Raw genomic sequence first — 19,663 nt, 5'->3', positions numbered from 1 at the left:
AAATAAAATAAAATAAATAAATAAAGCCCAGAGAGAATTTTTTTATTTTTATTTTGATTGATTGATTGATTGATTGATTGAGACAGGGTCTTGCTATGCAGTTCAGGCAGGCCCTGACCTCACTTTATAGCCCAGGCTGGTCTCAAACTTATAACAATTCTCCTGCCTTAGCCTCCTAAGTGCTGGGATTACAGGTATATGCCACCACACCCAGCCTAGAGAAAATATATTTAAAATATCAAACCATGTATAAATGGACATTTATTACACATTTATAAAATATGAGTATGACTTAAAAACTAACAAGTTTTAAAACTCTTAACTTTCATAAGCTAGTCACAAAATGTTAGGTATGCTTTTAAGTTGTTATGACAAGGCTGTCACTGGTACAACTTAGCTTAATGGTCAGTAAAAGTTATTTAAAGCTTCACTGACCAAAATGTAACATATTACATATGATACAAAGGTAAAAGTAATTTATTCACATATTCCAATTCCTATTAAAACACAAAAAAAGTTTTATATGTTAAACTATTATTGTGGAGGTCAAGAAAGCAAGTTCTAGAACACTGAGAGGTATATATCTATTTTAGGGCTTAACTGGCATGCAGCCAAGTATTTGTAAATCTAGCTACTATAAAAATACATACCGTGTATACAAGACAAGCAAAAATGTTTATGAAGAACTTAGGGACCATGTGAAAATGAAAAGTCTAAAAAAATAAATTAAAAAAGAAAAAGGGACTGGGGAGATAGCTCAGTAGAATAAGTGCTTGCCTAGCAAGCGCAAGGGCCTGAGTTCAATCCTTGGTTCCGTCAAAAAAAATAAAAAAGAAAAGTCTGAATACCACTACAGGCTCAGTAATTAAAGATATACTTCCTTTGTTTCAAACAAAAATAAAAAATGTTTAAATCTTAACGAGTGGCAGAAGTATACAAAAGAATGTTGAGGTGTGAAACTGTCTCATTGCTATTTGTTTCTCAATAAAATTATGGGGAAAAAAAAAGAATTTTGAATTTACCCAATCTGTTTGTTTGGGTTTTTTTAATGTATTCAGTACAGGATCTACAGGGTCTCATTACTCTGTAGATCAGACTCGATTCTCCTGTTTTCAGCCTCCCAAGTGCTGGGATTACAGGCATGCACCACCATGCCCAGTCTCAATCACCCTCTCAGCACGCCCCAGGGGCGGGGCTGGCCCAGCACCCTCAGGACCGAACCCCAGCTGTTGCATTCTGTCTAAGCAGGCTCTTTAGTCCACTGAGCTATCTGGCTGCCAATCTAATTTTGATACCAGCACTATCAAGTCAGAATTTTGATATCTCTGACTTGATTTCTGGCTTTAGACTGCATTTTTACCCCATGAGTAACCAAATAACCAAATTATTTGATTTCTAAGGAATTTTTTTTTTTTTTTTAGGAATTTTTTTTTTAAACTTTCTGGGATTCCAAAACTTTCAAATAGTAAGAAAGAATTTGGTCACATTTTATGTAAGATAGATGCGTTCAAAATAAAGCAATGACATTTAAAAAAGTACACAGTCTTAAGTTTATACAATGTCAAGTCATGGTACTCAAAGATAGATGATACCAAGGTTGATCACTGAAATTACTGTAGATTTAAAGCAATAGTGCCTGTAGAAGACATGTGCCTCCCAGATCTCATTCTTTCTGGCAACACCCTCCAATTGCCATTTACGGATACTCTTTCTGTGGTCCTAGTGCCAAAGTGCCCCTATACACAAATTAAATAAGAAATGAAGAGTCCAGGTACAGTGGTACACATCTATAAACCAAACATTGGGGCGGTCAAGGCAGGAGGACTACCATGAGTTCAAGGACAGCCTCAATTACACAGCCAGACCCTGTCTCAAAAGAAAGAGTGTTGGGGAGATAGCTCAGTGGTCTAAGCACCTGTCTGGCAAGCACAAAGACTCAGATTCAGTTCCCAGTACCACATGCTGTCCTGCCCCTGGGCATCAAGCCAGCCACCAAAACCAGGGGTGCACGCCTGTAATCCCAACACTAGGGAGGCTGAGACAGGAGGATCACTAAGTCTGAGCTTTGAGTGAGACACTGTGCCAAATAGAATAGAATAGAATAGAATAGAATAGAATAGAATAGAATAGAATAGAATAGACAAGACAAGACAAGACAAGACAAGACAAGACAAGACAAGACAAGACAGAAAAACCGGGACACAAAGAGAACTGATTATATCATTCAGGCCTCAGTATAAGCTATGCCTTAACCACTTACCAGTTAACTTTGAACAGCACTTGGGGTTAACACATTTGTTTATGTACTGGCTGTCCTAAGCATAGCTCAGGCAGATATCATTTCAACCAGCTGATTCTTGTTTATAAGAGATACATTCATTCCTCTGTTTTACATTAACTATTTTTTTGCATACTTTATTTAGAAAATTGTATTTCCCTTTAAAGTTTGTTTATAGTAAAATCTAATAACAAATTCTGGTTATTTTAATTTGGGTTTATTTGTAAAAACAACCTATAATTTTGTGTTACAATCTACTAAAACTCTTACATACTTTACATATAATTTTTATACTTCTCTAGAACTCAGTGGTATTCTTTTAATTAAGAAATGGACATTTAGGATGCTGAGACTGAATACGAAGGAAGCACCAAAAGATCTACAAAAGAAAAAACTGAACAAGGGAAAAATGTTAGTGTATCAAAGAGGAAAAGTCTGTTCCAAAATGGAAAGAGCAACAATATGGACTTCATTTGTTATCTACTCAAAAGCAAGGGAGCTCAAAAAGTCATTTATTACCAAGATTAAGTCTAATACACCAAATAACTGAAAAATACAGGGCACTGTAATGCCAAGCAGCATGCCCACCATCAACATCTTCACCACCACATTTAGTGAGCAGACATTTTATTGAAATTACATTAGCCACATAAAAAGGGAAAGCACAAAACAGTGTAAAGTATGCTGCTCAAAGAAAGACAATAATACAAAAACAATTTGGAAAAAGACTAGATACTACTACTGTTCAGACTGTAACATGGTGTTGTGTACTGAATGTTTAAGACCACACACAGAAAAATTATTGAATGGATTTAATAAACCCATCTTTATAATAAATTATCCTATAAAATTAATGAAAAAATATGCCATTTTTTTTTGCTATCCTCTAATTAAATAATTAGACTGGTAAGTGGTTAGGTCATCCCTATCATGAAAATGTTTCCATTTCACAAGTCAGTAAATTAACTTTCAGTTAGAGTTGACTTCTTTCTTCTAACTGAAAAAAATTCTAATCACTACATTTCTTTCACTGCAACCTCAGAATAGTTTCACAAAGTTAACATCACTGCCAACTTTTTGTCATGTAAACCAGGTTAGTCATTTGATCTGCTAATATATCAACACCATCAGTGAAATAAAGTATCAGCCATTATTTGCTCCCAAGAGCTGTAAAGTTTTTAAAAAGAAAAAAGACTGGTATAAATACCAATATTTAATTAAATCCAGTGTCCTGCAGATGAAAAAAAATGGCCTCATCTTTTTAAAAGTAATTTTGAGAAGTCATTTTTATAATATGAAAGTGTCAGAAAATAAGGGTACGGTATTTAAGAAATATCAATAATAGCTGCTGTCCTCAGATTGAAATCTAACTGTATTTGCATAGGTTCTATGTAGAATCTCTGCAAAGGAAAGAAGACTGAATTGAAATCAAGTAGCATTGGTTTCCAATATGGGCTCTATAGGTGACAAGTTTGGGTGCCTTTGGACAAAATTCTCTAAGTGCCTTAACTTCTTCGCCTATAAACCAAGATCACCACTACCTAACTCAAGTCACAGTTTTTATGAGGATCAAATGATAGTTCTGAAAGTACTTGGCAGAAGTCTGCATTTAACATTCTTTCCATAAAATACGCGTTTAAATGCTAGTCTAATCTTTAACTCATCTACTTAAAGAATAGATATTATTTCAAAGGTACACATTTTCTTTCCCTATCTGAAGTCAAAGGATATAGTCAATGTCACAGCTAGTATTTACTGGGTAATTTTTCAGCGATATTAAAAAAGTACACTGCTATTAGAGGTTGCCTTACAGTTAAACAAATAAAGCATACCAACTATACTTAAGTAGAATTGTGTTACGTAACAAATGAGCATTTATCAAAATATGCATTAGAAACAAAAGGGTGACCATAAATGTGTGTGTTGACTTGTATCTGTACATATACTCAATATACTATGCACATATACACTATATGTGCATATATATATATATATATATATAGTTAGCTGTAATTTTATTTTACTTACCTCTGTAGATCAACTATTTCATTGTTAAGGGTATCTAGCTCCTTAATAGCAGAGAAATCTGCAACAGGACTTGATCCTATGATATTCTAGAAACAAAAAGTTCACAATTATGTATTATTACAAAATTGTGATAAAAGGTGAAATACCAAAAAAATGTAAAAGCTATACACAAATACAAAGTATTGCATATTTTACTTCATTACTTCATTTATACTTTCAATTAATTTACTAAAACAATACTTTGTAGAATTATATTATATGCTTATATACTAAGATAGTTCCCTAAATTCTCTATACCTGTTATTCTACAATATGTGTATTATTCCTATAATATACACTCCCACCCACCCTTCCCAATGTCTTTGTCCCTTGATCCTAGCCTTTTCAGAACAAATGCAAGAAAGCTGGGGGGAATGTAGTGCATGCTAGCATGTTCAAGGACAAGGGTTCAATTCCTAGCACTGTAAAAACAAAACAATACAAAAAAAGATAAAGTGATACCTCAGTTCACAAGCTTAATAATTCTAAGATTTTGGTCATAAACTAATTGGACAAGAACTGAATAACATTTCTCCTAAAGTCAACATTGACTCTTAACCACTGAATTTGATTTACTCTCATTCAGTCTGACCTGTGACCAGACTTGTGGAAAGATTTAAGTTTATGGACTGAGGTACCACTGTATAAGACTTACAAAATTAATTCTTCCACTGAAATATAAATTTCTTAAGGAAAAATTGTTTATCTCAATTTGTATTATCTGGCACAAAATAAGTATATAAATCCTGCTCAATCTTGGAATTATAATAATGGTTTATTTAATTCAATTAAACAAATATTTACATATTTACTAAATATTTTGTGTCTACTCTAAATAAAACCAACTGCTCAGGCATGTTCCATAGTAAACAGTAATATCACCATATATGAAACAATTGTCATAGATGGCATTCTTTACATACGGTTTTCTTTCAATAACAAAGGTATTGAAACTGATCTGAGTGGTATTTGTACTCTAAAACTCTACTTGGGCTTATTCAAGAAACACGATCTTCACCTGTAAAATAGGAAAATAATCTCTGTCCTGCTCACTTCACAAATTAAGTGAAATAATTCTCCACTGTAAACTATCCCTAGGAACTTAAAAATCCAGGAAGCTTTATCTTTCTCATGGCAGTGCTTCCGGCCTTCCACACGACTGAAGAGAACCTGTATCTGTTAAAGTATAGGTATACCATATATCACATATATATCATAGATCACAAAGGATCTTTAAAAATTAACCAAGTGTCTCCCCACAAAAAACCAAATTTTATAATGAAAAGTTTACTTTGGGCTGGAGCGATAGCTCAGTGGCTTAAGTGCCCTCCTGGTAAGCACAAGGTCCTGAGTTCAATCCCTGGTACGGTGCGGTGCGGTGCGGTACAGACGAACGGACAGTTTATTTTACTTAAAGCAAAAACTTCAACATGTTTATAATAAGGCTATAATGTGTATGTCTTGCTGCCAGATAGGTTTAAATGCCTGGTGGCACATGCATGACTGTCCCATCTGGTGGCACGAGACAGTCCCATTGGGTAGTCAACCTGGTGTGAACATATGAACTTGTATAAGGAACTCGCTATACCGGGTGGCAGTAAATTCTACTTGGAAAAAAATCCCATTTTTACTTTTACTAGTTCTGTTAAAATGGGATTTTAAAACACCTGTTACAAAATTAATACAAAATCAAAACATTCTATTGATATTTGAGAGATGTTTTCATACACAGCATACATATTCATACACTGTATTCATAAAAACTCATGAATTCATGAAGGAAAACATGTCACATTTTTCCAATTTAAGATTATAAAATATAATTGCCATATGTGTTATGAACAATGGGACAAACAAGCTGCAGCCAACAATATTCTAAAAGGCATATAAGAATCTTCATAAGTACAAATTAAACCACAAATGGTATACTGCTCTGCTCCTACCCAGACATATCTTCTCCACTATTCCATCGAAATCAACTCATCTGACACAGCACTTACTTCTTTCTACTAACGCATTCAGGTTTTAAGTTATCTTACCTTCTGTGAAGTCATCCTGTCTGATGGTGGAATCATCTCGGGAGTAAGAATGTGAGGAGGATCAATGCCTTTTATTAACTTTTGATTGATTAAGTGAAAAGCCAAAGCAAACTGATCCTTTGAAAGCTTCCCACAGTCTTTTGTGTCACATAATGCCCTGTACAAGTAAGCAAAATGAACATATATAAATGCTGTAACAACCACCCTAAATATCTAGAAAAAAAATACAACCATGTATTTTAAAAAAAAATAATCAGTTGAATTAAAAAAAAAAAAAGAATCATACCAATTTGCAGCTTGCCCAAAATTCACCTGTTTGAAGTAATAAATCAAAATGGGGGTAGTCACACTACTGCAGATTTGAGTTACAAGTATCTAATCTGATCTTTTTATTAATTTCCAGAAACACTACAAATTGTGAACCAATGAACCTCAATGTTCCCTCCTCCCTATTTTATTTTGTTTTTTTAAGTACTAGGGATTGAACTCGGGACCAGGCAAGCACTTATTCTACTGAGCTATCTCCCCAGGGTGTGTCTCAACAAATTTAGTTCACTTGTGGCACTGTAATAATTCTAACACAAGCAAAAAATCTGTGTCAGTTTGTTTCCTGCAATTTTTGGAGATGAAAGATAAAAGGATCACCAAGCCAAACAGAAGGAACAGCTGCAAATGGAGATCACATTTAAGGAGTAGGCAACAACTGGGAAGGTTTCACAAAATTCCTTGAAGAAAAACAACAAACATATTCTATTTTCTTTTTTATTTTTAAATCTCAGCTTTCTCAAGTGTGATTTGTTTAATTCTCTGGAAACCAATATGACCTGATTAAAAAAAAACTATAGGTTATTAAATACAATTTGAATTGCAGCTTTTCTACTTATTTTGCTTTATAATCTGACTCAAATTTTTTTCTTTAAGGCTTAGTTTCTTTATCTATAAAGCAGAGATAACGTCTATCTTGGGAGGTAGGAATTAAAGACAAAATACGTTAAAAGTCTGGGCAGTCCGGTGTAGTAGTGAATGCCTGTAATCCCAGCACTTCAGAGGCTGAGGCAAGCTGTGAGCTTGAGGCCGGCCTAGGCTACACAAATGAGTTCAAAGCCAGCCTGAACTACATAGTGAAACTCTGTCTCAAAAAAACCCCTCCCCCCCCCAAAAAAAAAGAAAAGAAAAGAAAAGCATGTCTGGGTATAATGCCAAGATCTTCTGTGAGAGCTACCATTACAGACTACAGAACCTAATCTGGGTACTCAAAAGAAGCACCCAATATTAATTATTCATGATTAATCTCTCTCAAGACTTGGTACTTGTCCCTTTTAAGGAAGAGCTACTATTCTCTTCTGTTCTTTTTAAAGTTTCTCCTTATAACAATATGGTTCCACTTTTCATCTTTACTGTTTCTTTTTTTTTTTTTTAAAGATTTATTTTTATTTTTTTTTATTTATTTGAGAGAGAGAGAGAGAGAGAGAGAGAGAGAGACCAGCTCAGCCCACCAGGGGGCACGGCTGGCTGGCATGTGGTGCTGGGGGATTGAACCGCGGTCCCTGATGCTTTGCTAAGCTTGTTCTAAGTAGGTGCTTTAGACCACTGAGCCATCTCTCCAGCCCCTTTACTGTTTCTTGAAACTCTCAAAATAAGCTATTATAACCAAAAATAAAATAAAATAAAATAAAATGTCCTTTGATATAAAAAAAAAATAAGCTATTATGGTACAAGGTAGTTGTATTAATAACAGGCATACTACAAAAAATTTTCACATTTATCATATTTAAAGTGCAATTCATTAAAAGCACTTAAGGTTTCTCTTTTTTAAGGACCACACGTGTTATGCAAAGGAGGAAAAGTATACATTTATCCTACAGAATGATGTTGGTATGCCTAAAGATGTTTTTATATTGTTTTAATTTCACATGCATGAAGTGGCCTTAAAATTTCATTTTTTTTTATTAGTACATGTTTGCAGTATATAACATTTACATTCACACAGGGGACGGTACATGTACATTACACATGTTAATTCTTTTCTTTATCCCCTTTCTTCTCTTTTCTTTCCCCTCCATCTCCTGGTCCTCTTACCTTCTGCAGAAGTTCTATCTCTCTGCTTTCTATTTTAATATAAACAGATACAGCACTTTAAACAGCAATAAACACAGACACTGTAGATCTTATAAAGCTCCAAACAACACATTTTCAAGCTTTTGTCCATTACCCAAATCTCTTCAGATTTATTTATTTATTTATTTTTTCCAAAAAGAATTCTCAAGTAAACCAGCTACTTGGGAGATAGAAGCAGGATAATCACAATTATAAGGCCAGTCTGGAAAACTTACTAAGACTCTTCTTAAAAACAAAGAAGTTGACCATTGTGGCATGTGCCTATAATCTCAGCACTCTAGGAAACTTGAGGCAGTGGAAACTTTAAGCCCACCCTGGACAACCTGATCATTTATGGAGTTTCTGTCTCAAGAAGTGGAAAAGCCTGGGATAGAACTCTGTGTGAAAGCCCTGGGTTCAACGCTCAGTGGTAGGAGTAGCCTTCAGTTGGATCCCCAGTAGGGGGTGGGGGGGTGCAGGGAGATGGCTCAGTGGAATAAGTGTTTCTCTGGCAAGCGCAAGGGCCTGAGTTCAATCCCCGGTTCCTCAAAAAAAAAAAAGAATCACCCAGAACCAGAGAAACAGAAATCATGCTGTTCATAAAAGTGACTTTTCTTTAATTATAATTTTATTTTGAAGAATAAAAACAAAAGTGAGAACAAAGATCAGAAAGACAGAAACAGGGTAGCATATAACAATACATGTTACAGATTTTCAAAACAAGACTAGGTGATTAACAATAGTTGATATATTATCTATTTTTATCGTCAAATCTGTTACTCAGATTAACAGATGCTGTTATCAAAGATTGGAGATATGATTGAATGTTACTGCTTGCTTTCAAAAAATACACACATACACACACACACACACACACACACACACACACACAAGTGATGTCCACTTTAGGAACTGGTATGTTCATGTGACATATCTTGTTTATTTTAAATTCTTACTTTTTGATTCCTTTCTTTTCCCAGCACCTGATCCTCTCAATAATACCTATGAGTGTACCTACTGGTTTCTCATTATCTTCTCTTTATTATACTCATTTGTTTATATCTTAAGATTTCTCATGTAGGAGAAAGACTGTGCAAGATTGTCTTTCATTTTTTATTTTCTGTATTTTAGGACAGGGTCTATAGGGTCTCACTCAGACTCATAGTGATCTGCCTGTGGTCAGCCTCCCAAAAGCTAGGATTACAGGCACACACCACCACGCCCAGTCTCAATTGCCAGCTCAGCATGGTCTGGGGGCAGGGCCAACACAGCAGGCTTTAATCCAATGAGCTATTTGGTTGGTCTAGATTGTTTTTTATGATTTAGCTTTTAAAGGGTCAACTTTCTCTGCAGGTCCCATATTGTTTTGAATTAAAGTTTAATTCTTCAACATGCAAAATAAAGAAAACAAAATGTGATAAGAAAAAATAAATAAAAGTGACTTTTAGAATGAAGGTACAAAATAGAGTGACACAAAACTGTATTTTTTAAAAAAATCAATTTAAGTCTTACCAAATACGGGCTAGTAAGGCAGAAGGTAAGCCTGTTTTCAGGAAGATTTCACGGACCTCCAATCCAGATACGAATCCATCCATATCTTTATCTGTTTTCAGGAAGATTTCATCATATTTAGCTTTTTCTGCTGAGGACACAACCCACTAGAGAGGGTGGGAAGGAGGAAAAAACAGTATTTCTGCCAAAATGGAACACACTATGAAGCATCACTCTTCCAACCCATGCCAGTATCTGTCATAATTTCAGAATAAATCTATCCTACTAACTATAACAGCATATCACCTCCAAAATGTTGTGGTACAAACAAAATAAGAAAACTACAGGTCAAGTGGAACCAAACATATAAATGTCCATCTTACTTTTTTTCTTTTAAGTAATGAGCAAAGTGAAGCATAGTTAACTCCTGACTTATAAATTCCCATCCCCATAGGTAGCTTACAAGTAAACAAAAGTCAGATAATTTTCAATCTTAATTTTCTATAGTTGCATCCAGCATTGTTACTATAGTCAAACTGGCCAATCTACATATTGTGTCATTATATTGCTTTATTCAATTTAAGAAGAGACAGGTTCAAAGGAGAAAAAAGCCCCGGACAAATCAGAATTGGACAATCTGATCCCCCAAAATCAAGAGTTAACTAGAGATTAACAAAAGCAAGTATTAATCATGCCAGGGCAAGCATGCTGTGTTAGCATGTAGTATCTTCCATCACTTAATTCCAGGTAAATAAAGGCAAAGCCAATGAAAAGATCCATATGACCTAAATAAAGCAGAGACAGTGAACCTTTCAGAGCTTTGAATGATACAAACAGTATGCAGTGGCGCTTGTGCCACAACTTCACTATCACAGACTAAGGCAGTGCAGAGGAATAACCATCTCCTCTGGGGCATCACACTGCGTAGTTTCAAGTTCCAGAAAGAGCTCTAAAACTGTGCTTAGCTGCTCCTTCTATCTTTTTCAAATAATCAACTGTTAAAAACCATGTACTTTGTTAAAAAAAAAAAAAAAACAACCTTTAACACTGATAAATCTATACCTGTCTTAATGGTGTTTTGGTAGGTAAAATGCCTACAGGTGGCAAGGAGTGGTAAGATTCCTTGGCTGGTGCTGAGGAGGGGATCAATCGCATAGAGCCTGATATACTGACCGTTTTTCTTTTAGATGGTGGCACCAAAGCTGGAGGCAAGGACATTGGCACAGGTTCCTTCTCCAGTGCACAGTATACCAAAAACATGGCCTTCAAAAATAGATGAACCAAGATCATATATATTAAAATTATTTAACATTCACCCATTGAATTAACAATCATTCAAAAACAAATCATCGTATCTTCAAGCTATCTCAAATTCTTTTTTAAGAAATTAAGGGGCCAGGGATATAGCTCAGCAGCACAATGCCTGCCTGGCAAGCATGAGGTCCTAAGTTCAATGCCTGGTAGAGAAGAAAGGAAGGAGAGAGGGACGGAAGGAGGGAGGAAGGAAGGGAGGGAGGGAATTCATTATGCAGGGGTCAAGTATGGTGTTATGTACCTGTAATTCCAGTACTTTGGTTAGCTAAAGTAGGAGAATCACTAGGTCAAGTCCACACTGAGCAACTTAGTGACTAAGCAACTCCCTATCTCAAAATAAAGTTTAAAAAAGAAAAACTCAACGTGAAAATCTGCATCTAATCATCAGCAAGACGGAGGGAAGGGAGAGGGAACAAAAAAGAAAAATTACTCTGAAAAAGTACGGGGAAAGGGAAGAAATAAAAGGAAAACAGAAACAAAAGCCAAACCATTTTTGGGAAGATATCCTGAGGAACAAAAACTTAAGAGACATGCCCTGCAACTAAAGTTCTTCACTGATAAAGGCAAATGACAATGTGGGGGAAAATGTTATCTGCAAAAAATAAGTTAATCATTCTAACATGTAAAGTATTTCTATAAAAAGAAAATAAAACTAATTTCAATATTAAAATAGAATATGAACAGACATTTGGCAGAAAAGTAAATATAAATGGCCCATCTTCGAACACACAAAAATATGTGCATTTCCCTTTATTTCGCTCTTAAAAAAAAAAAACTACAAATCAAACTAAAATAGCATCGTCCACCTAACTGGCAAAAATCCAAAGTTGACTAATGTACTTGTTAGCTAAACTGGTGACCAGGGCACTGCCATGTATTGCTGGTGGGCAGTGAAGGAAAACAGAATATGCCATCCGAAAAAACATGCCACTCCAGCACAAGAATCTTTCTGAGCTAAAGGGACTAAGAAACAATAGCTAGAAGAATAGCTCTCTGCCTCCCACTCATTATTTCCCTAAGAGAACATAAATTTACAAAGGTATCCTTTGGCTGCCTCTCTATAAGAAAATGTCAGAATTTACTCCTCAAAACAATTTTAGACTTTTATCAGACTAAACATGGCATATTAGAGAAACTGACATAACTACTACATAAATTACGTGTGTATACCACTAGCTTCCTATGTATGGTATTTGCCTTCCAACATTTGTAGCCCTTACACACTCAAGTTTCTTTCCTTTGTCCTTTCTCTCACATAAAATGCTTTAGGAAAAACACTGTCTACTTTAGCACTGTTTGCACTAGCACCCAGATATCCACCAACAAAAAACTGGTTTAGAAATATACAATATATTTATATAATGAAATACTAGAACACACCGAAAGAAAACTCATGAGGATATAACCCTAACTCTTGTGGGGCCTCTCCTGGTATATAATTGTAAATTTGTCAAATTATACCCTTAAATTGAATGCACTTCATTATCTTTAATAAAGTTGGCCAGGAAAAAAAAATAAATAAATCACGTAGCACTCTATGTGAAAATAAATTCAAGATCCAAGATACACTGATGAGCATGAAAACAAACTGTATATGATATGTTATCTCTTGTAGTAGGAAAAATTATTCATATATGCTTACATTTGCAATAAGAAATTCTGAGGATCAACACAAATTTTAAGTAGAGCAGGGGTAACTGAAGCAGCTTAGGGTAGGAATATAACAGATTTCCACTGAATACCTTCTTTTATTGATACAAGAGAATATGTTATCTATTTTTAAATATTTTAATTAATGAACACTCAAAGCACTTGCGCAAAGTGGAACATCGGGGCTATAGACTGTCCTAGGATGTAACTTCTCCATTAAAAAGATTCAAGGCACTTTCAAAACTCTTAAGAGGATAAAAAGTTTCCAGGGCTAGGGGTGGAGTGCAGGGAGAAAAAGAACAAAGGAATTAAAAACAAGAAGTTTCCAAAATTATCGTTAATCATATACAAATATTCAAAGCAGACTGGAATCTCTAGGAAGATTCCAGCAGCAGCAAAGAGAAAGTTTGCATATTTTTTCTTGATACTCCTTCTTCTACTAAAATCTTAATTCTTCCATGAGTAAATTCTCTTCAAAGTTAAGTTTTGTGGCACTTTCACATCAGTATCTCTTGAGTATCCAAGACAATACAGTTAACTGTGATAGATGATTTCTTTATCAATATTTTACAAATGAAGAAACTGAGGCTCAGAGATGGCTGGTATAATATTTTAAAGAAACAACACACTCAGCCACCTTATCTTTGAAAAAGGGGCCAAGGCTGGGGAGATAACTCAGTAGAACAAGTGCTTGCCTGAAAAAGGGGCCAAACAGGCTCACTGGAAGAAAGACAGCCTTATGGTGCTGGAAAAACTGGCCTTCCACAGGCCGAAGGCTAAAACTAGACCCATGCCTACCACAATACAAAAAGCTACAGTCTAAATGGATCAAATATCTAAATATTAAAACACAAACACTAACTCTTCTGGAGGAAAATGTAGGTAGAAATCTTAAAGACATAGGGGTAGGTAGAGAGTTCATGAACAAAAACTAAACTCCACAGGAAATATTTCAAAGAATCAACAACTGTGATCTCAACTTTTTGAAAAGTTTCTGCACCTCAAAGCAAATCTCCAACAAAGTAAAAAGAAAACCAACACGCTGGGGTAAAAAAATTATAGTTGACTGCCCCTCAAACAAAGGTCTTCTATTAAGAACATACAAAGAATTAAAAAAAATCAAGCCCCCCCCATTCAAAGACCTAATCTAAAAAATGGGCATCTGAGATGTATATATACTTCTCAGAGGAAGAAATACAAATGGCAAGTAAATATATGTGAAAATGTTCAATATCATTGGTCATTTGAGAAATGCAAATTAAAACAACACTAAGATTCCATCTCACCCTACAAAAAATGGCTAACATCAAGAAGTCAGCCATTCATTGGTCAGCCATTCATGCTAGAGAGGCTGTAGAGAAAAAGGAACCCTCCTGCACTGCTGGTGGGAGTGCAGACTGGTACAGCCACTATGGAAATGTGTGGAGATTCCTTAAATAGCTAGGATTGGAGATTCTATTCAAGCCAGCTATTCCTCTCCTGGGTATTTTTCCAGAAGGACTGAAAACCTCATATTACATTGATATATGTGCACCCATGAGTTACAGCAGTGCAATTGGTCATAGCTAAATCCTGGAAACAACCCAGATGCCCATCAATTGAAGAATGGATAAGGAAGATGTGTCTTTACACAATGAAGTATTATTCAGCTATAAAATAGGATAAATTTGAGTTTCTGTCAATAAATGAATGCAATTAGAGAATGTACTCTCAAGTGAAATAAATCAGATCTGCATGTGCAAACATCACACTGTCTCCTTAGTGTGAGAACCTCAAAGAGAAAAGTAGAATCTGAAGGGTACAATAGACACTTGTAAAGGGAATGAACTTACTCAAAAGGAAAAAGTTACTGAGTTGAGAAGGACAGAAGGACTGGTGGAAAGATTTATGGATATATGTAAGCAGGATGGTTTGGAGAACAGTACTTTACTGTGCATTTCTGCTGATCTATGGAAAGAAGCAGTTAATGCTTTAATTTATTTCATTTTTTTTTCAATTGTTTCTCTTTTTTGTCTTAATTTCTTATACATACATTTCTTTTTTTCTTCTTCCAATTTTACAGGTAGATATCTGGTAATATGAATAACTGGTTGGAAGATAACACTATGCATTACAAGAAATAATGTGAAATTTATATTACTTTGTTAAGTGAAAACCTGTATCGCTTGTAATTTTTTCTATTTTAATTCTAAGTCATACTCTTTAAAAAAAAAAAAAAAATTAAAGAAGCCATGCAATCCAGGCATGGTGGCACATGCCTGTAATCTCAGTGCTAGGAAGGCAAAAAACAGGAGGATGACTACGAATCCAAACTGCGTAGTGAGACCCTGCACAAAAAAAAAAAAAAAAAAAAGAAGCCATGCAGTGGGGCTCAAACCAAGATGTTCTGGCTACTATGCTCTGGATTTATCCAGGTTTTATCAGCATTATTACTTACACCATGTAAGTAATTTTGCAACATTATGCCTTCCTTTACAATCATAACCTATGGGTACTTACATTTCAATGGGCATCAGAATCACCTAGACAATCTGACAGCCCTACACCCAGAAGCCTAGCTTCAGTCCCTAACACTGATTCTTCAGAGGCTGGGGGCAAGAATCCACATTTCTACTAAGTTCCAGGCAATTCTGCTGCTATGCCACAGGGACTTTCACCCTTTGACCCAAACCAAGACTTTCTATGTATACACACCAGCCCATTCAAAAGAACTCAATGTCAGGTTTAGATGTGCACAAACTTTCTAGTTCCAAACTTTTGAAACAACAGAAAATAAATTGGCTAGCACATATTTTCAACCAAATGAGAACCAGTTTCTCCATTTGTAAATTAGTATTTACAATGTATACAATACTGGGTTGGCACTTTGCTAAGTAACTAGTATGCACATTAAAAGGTCAGCACCCCACTTGCTGCAGATGGGAGCCATTTCCTGGAAAAGGAACAACTGCAACAAAAAAAAGCAATGTTGGACATCTGCTATAGACAACAACAGACAATATTTTTTTTTTGCGGAACTGGGGATTGAATTTAGGCCCCTTGTGCTTGCCAGGGAAGCACTTATTCTGCTACATTGTCTTGAAAATAGTTTCCCTGACAAACCTCAAGCCAAAACTTTTCACCAACTAAAACAGAATTTTCGTATTGCTAGGTTGTGATTTTTTTTTAATCATACTATACTTTATCCTCATCAAATTCTGATAGAAAGTAAAACATCTAAGTCAAATGATGCCATGATCACCGAAAAGAAACCTAGTAACAAGTTTTTAAACTGATATATACTAACAGATACATTTACTCAGGTGGAGAAAGAAACTTAGAGTGGTTAGCATAGGTCTTGTATGATTTCAAAATAAAAGAATCAAAAATAAACTGTACTGGAAGATTATAGGAAAAGAAGAAATTTTAGTTTTACTACTACAGTCAATTACTAGCAGTTGATTGCTTCTTTGCTGTGTTTTCATTCTCTATGCTCTTAAGCAGCATCGCTCAAATTTTAGTGATCATCAGTATAACCTGGAGGGCTTTTAATCTTTTTTTCTACAGATTTTGACTGGCACTTTTTTTTCTTCTCTTTTTTGTCTTTTTGAGATCGGGTTTCATTATGCAATTTAGACTGGCCTTGAACTCATTTTGTAGCCCAGGCTGGCCTCAAACTCATACCACCAATCCTCCTGCCTCAGCTTCCTGAGTACTGGGAATACAAGCATGCACTACCATGCCTGGCTATTGGTACATTTGAGATATACATAATGATCACATTCATCATAGAGAATTCGTACCTGTACATGACATAACTCCATTTTTCTCCCTTTCACTTGCCCTTCTTTCAGCATTCCCCCACCTCCATTTATAAAAGCTTTGTTTCCCTTTTTTCTTATTTTCAAAAATATTCCCTACCTGGAAAGCTTTTGAAATACATATTCCTGGGCCCTGCCTCAGTTTCTGACTGAGCAAGTCTAGAACAAGGTCTATAGCAAAGCCTGGGAATTTGTGTTTCCATTTGGTTCTCAGAGCTGGATGTTGCAACACAGGCCTGTAACACCTGCACTCTGGAAAGAACAGGCAGGATGTCTGCTAGCTCCAGCCCAGTCCCGGCAAGTTAGTGACTAGTTACTTGGAAGTTTAAGTGCCTAATACTGCAGGCTGAAGTCCAGCACAGGCAAGCTAGTGACTTTTGGAAAACACAGTAAGTACCTAATATTTTCATCCCACATTTCAATTTAAAGGAATGGTTCTCAAAGCATGGTCTTCTATCAGTAACATTAGTATCACCTGATAAGCTCTGTGGGGTCAAGGAGTATTGACTGGGATCTATCTGCACACTGATCTATCTTCACACTTCTCCTCATATATGAATTTCCAGTACCTTTATAATATAATCAGATTATTCATCATTAAGTAAATAGAATACTGACATAGTCATAAATTTAAAAAAATAAATAAATAAATTCAAGCCGGGCATGGTGGCACATGCCTATAATCCTAGCACTCAAGAGGCTGAGGCAAGGGGATCATTGCAAATCTGAGACCAGCCTGAGCTACAAAGTGAGCTCAAGTCCAAGACCCTGTCTCAAAAAGGAAAAACAAAACAACAAAAAACTCCCACATATTCAAGGAGATAGGTATAATTTTAAAATACACTTTATTTCTATGTGCATGCATACACAAAAAATGTGTATATCAAACATCATTCTAAATTGTGGCCAGACCACCCATACCATGAGAAGGTCTGATCTTCACAGATGCACTTCAGACAAAACCCTCAAATCCATCCTAGATTCTGGATTTTTGAACTGCTAGGCTTCAGAAAATATGAAAAAAAAGTCACTCATTAAAAGTTCCATGGGTTGGACATGGTGGTGCACATCTGTAATCCCAGCACTTGGAAGGCTGAGGCAGGAGGAGCATTTCAAACTCAAAACCATCCTGGGCTACAAAGTGAGCTCAGGGCCAGCCTGAACTGCATAGTAAGACCCTGTCTCAAAAAAAAGAGTGGGGGGGGGGGTTTCTATGGTAACAGCAGATCTCCTAAGCTAAAAATTAGATCTCCTATGGTAACAAGTTAGAGCTCCTAAACCATAAATTAAACCATCAACAACTAAAAATGCCACTGACGATACCAAAAAAAAAAAAGGAAAAAGAAAGTGCTAAGAATTTTTGCTGGGCATAGTGGCGCACAATCTGTTATCTCAGCACTTCATGAACTGAGGCAGGAGGATTACTGTGAGTTCAAGGCCACCCTGGGCTACATAATGAGTTCAAGGCCAGCCCCAATTACAGAGTGAGACCCTGTTTTAAAATAAATAAAGCAGGCATCCGAGATGAACACACACTTCTCAGAGGAAGAAATTAAAGAAGCGAATAAATATATGAAAAAATGCTCCACATCACTAGCCATCCGCGAAATGCAAATTAAAACAACACTGAGATATCATCTCACCCCAGAAAGAATGGCTATCATAAAGAAATCACCCAACAACAAATGTTGGAGAGGCTGTGGGAAAAAAGGAACCCTTCTCCACTGCTGGTGGGAATGCAGACTGGTGCAACCATTATGGAAATCAGTATGGAGACTCCTTAGAAAAGTTGGACTGGAAATTCCATTTAAACAAGCTATTCCTCTACTGGGAATTTTCCTGGAGGATCTGAAAACATCATATCATAGGGATATATGTGCGCCTATGTTTATAGCAGCACAATTTGTGACAGCAAAATCTTGGAAACAACCAAGATGCCCATCACTTGAGGAATGGTTGAAAAAGATGTGGTATTTTTACACAATGGAGCATTATTCAGCTATTAAGAATGATAAACTCAAAGCCTTTATATTGAAGTGGATGCCATTTGAACATATACTCTTAAGTGAAATAAACCAGACACACATGTGTAAATATTGTATAGTTTTCCTAGTATAAGAACTCAAAAGAAATACAAATACAAAGGTATAATACAAGTGAAAGGAAAGAAGGATCTCAAGGACTAACTAATCAAGAGAGGGAAAGGAGAAGAGCTAGGAAATATGAATAAGTCAAGCCATACAGTTATATGATGATCCTGAGAATCTCCAGAAGATTCTTGAATCTAGCAGTTAATTGGAAAAATTCTCCACCCTGACTAACTATATATACTGATACCTGTGAACTAAGCTACTGCACTGCAGATGGTAATTTGTAACAGTAGTTTCATGCTTGGAGAGCCTGTCATTTTGGTCTTCTGAATAAGGGCTGCTTGTCATGACATGCCACTTGCTGCTATGATGTCTCTTGGGTAGATGGTTGTTCAAAAAGAAGGGGGCGGTGAATGAAAGCAAGAGACAGGAAAAGGAATATTGTGAGACTGTCCTGCTTCAAGGTTGTATATGGTGAGATTTTTGCACTTATGTGTAAACATAAGAAGCATATAATTCTTTATGCCTATTTTTAAAATATGTTCTAATTTTTAAATGTTTTTTATTATATTTTGTAGGGACTTAAAGTTCAACATATCAATACTTGATGAAAAACACCCGTTCCATATTATGCCTAAGATGTTTGATATGCAGACAGATAGTGAGGGTAAGCTTAACAGCCTAAGCTGCATGGTAATAACAATAAGCTAAAAAACAAAACAAACAAAAAAAAAAAAAAACCAATAAGCTTGTCTTCTGGACGGTTAACAACCTAAGTTTGCAGACCAAAATTAGAGAAAAAGGAGGGCTGCAAGGAAAGCCAACATTTTGGCCCTA

At 35.8% G+C, this 19,663-nt stretch overlaps 1 protein-coding gene across 3 annotated transcripts in view; it reads right to left on the bottom strand.

Moving 5' to 3' along the window:
- Window positions 1–19,663, bottom strand: part of Eps15 (epidermal growth factor receptor pathway substrate 15) — a 187,753-nt gene that overhangs the window by 93,596 nt on the left and 74,494 nt on the right. For 2 of the 3 annotated variants that reach the window (XM_004639135.2, XM_023724227.1), the window contains exons 9-12: window positions 11,035–11,235; window positions 9,994–10,139; window positions 6,385–6,541; window positions 4,307–4,392 (exon numbers count right to left, since the gene is read on the bottom strand). In XM_004639135.2, coding sequence (XP_004639192.2) covers window positions 4,307–4,392; window positions 6,385–6,541; window positions 9,994–10,139; window positions 11,035–11,235 — 590 coding nt within the window. The remainder of the gene's footprint in view (window positions 1–4,306; window positions 4,393–6,384; window positions 6,542–9,993; window positions 10,140–11,034; window positions 11,236–19,663) is intronic. The other variant, XM_023724226.1, reaches the window with a different exon arrangement.

Source organism: Octodon degus, unplaced genomic scaffold, assembly GCF_000260255.1.
Source record: "Octodon degus isolate 3935 unplaced genomic scaffold, OctDeg1.0 scaffold00107, whole genome shotgun sequence".
In the NCBI taxonomy this organism is placed as follows: domain Eukaryota; kingdom Metazoa; phylum Chordata; class Mammalia; order Rodentia; family Octodontidae; genus Octodon; species Octodon degus.
This window is presented reverse-complemented; position numbering and strand designations above follow the sequence as displayed.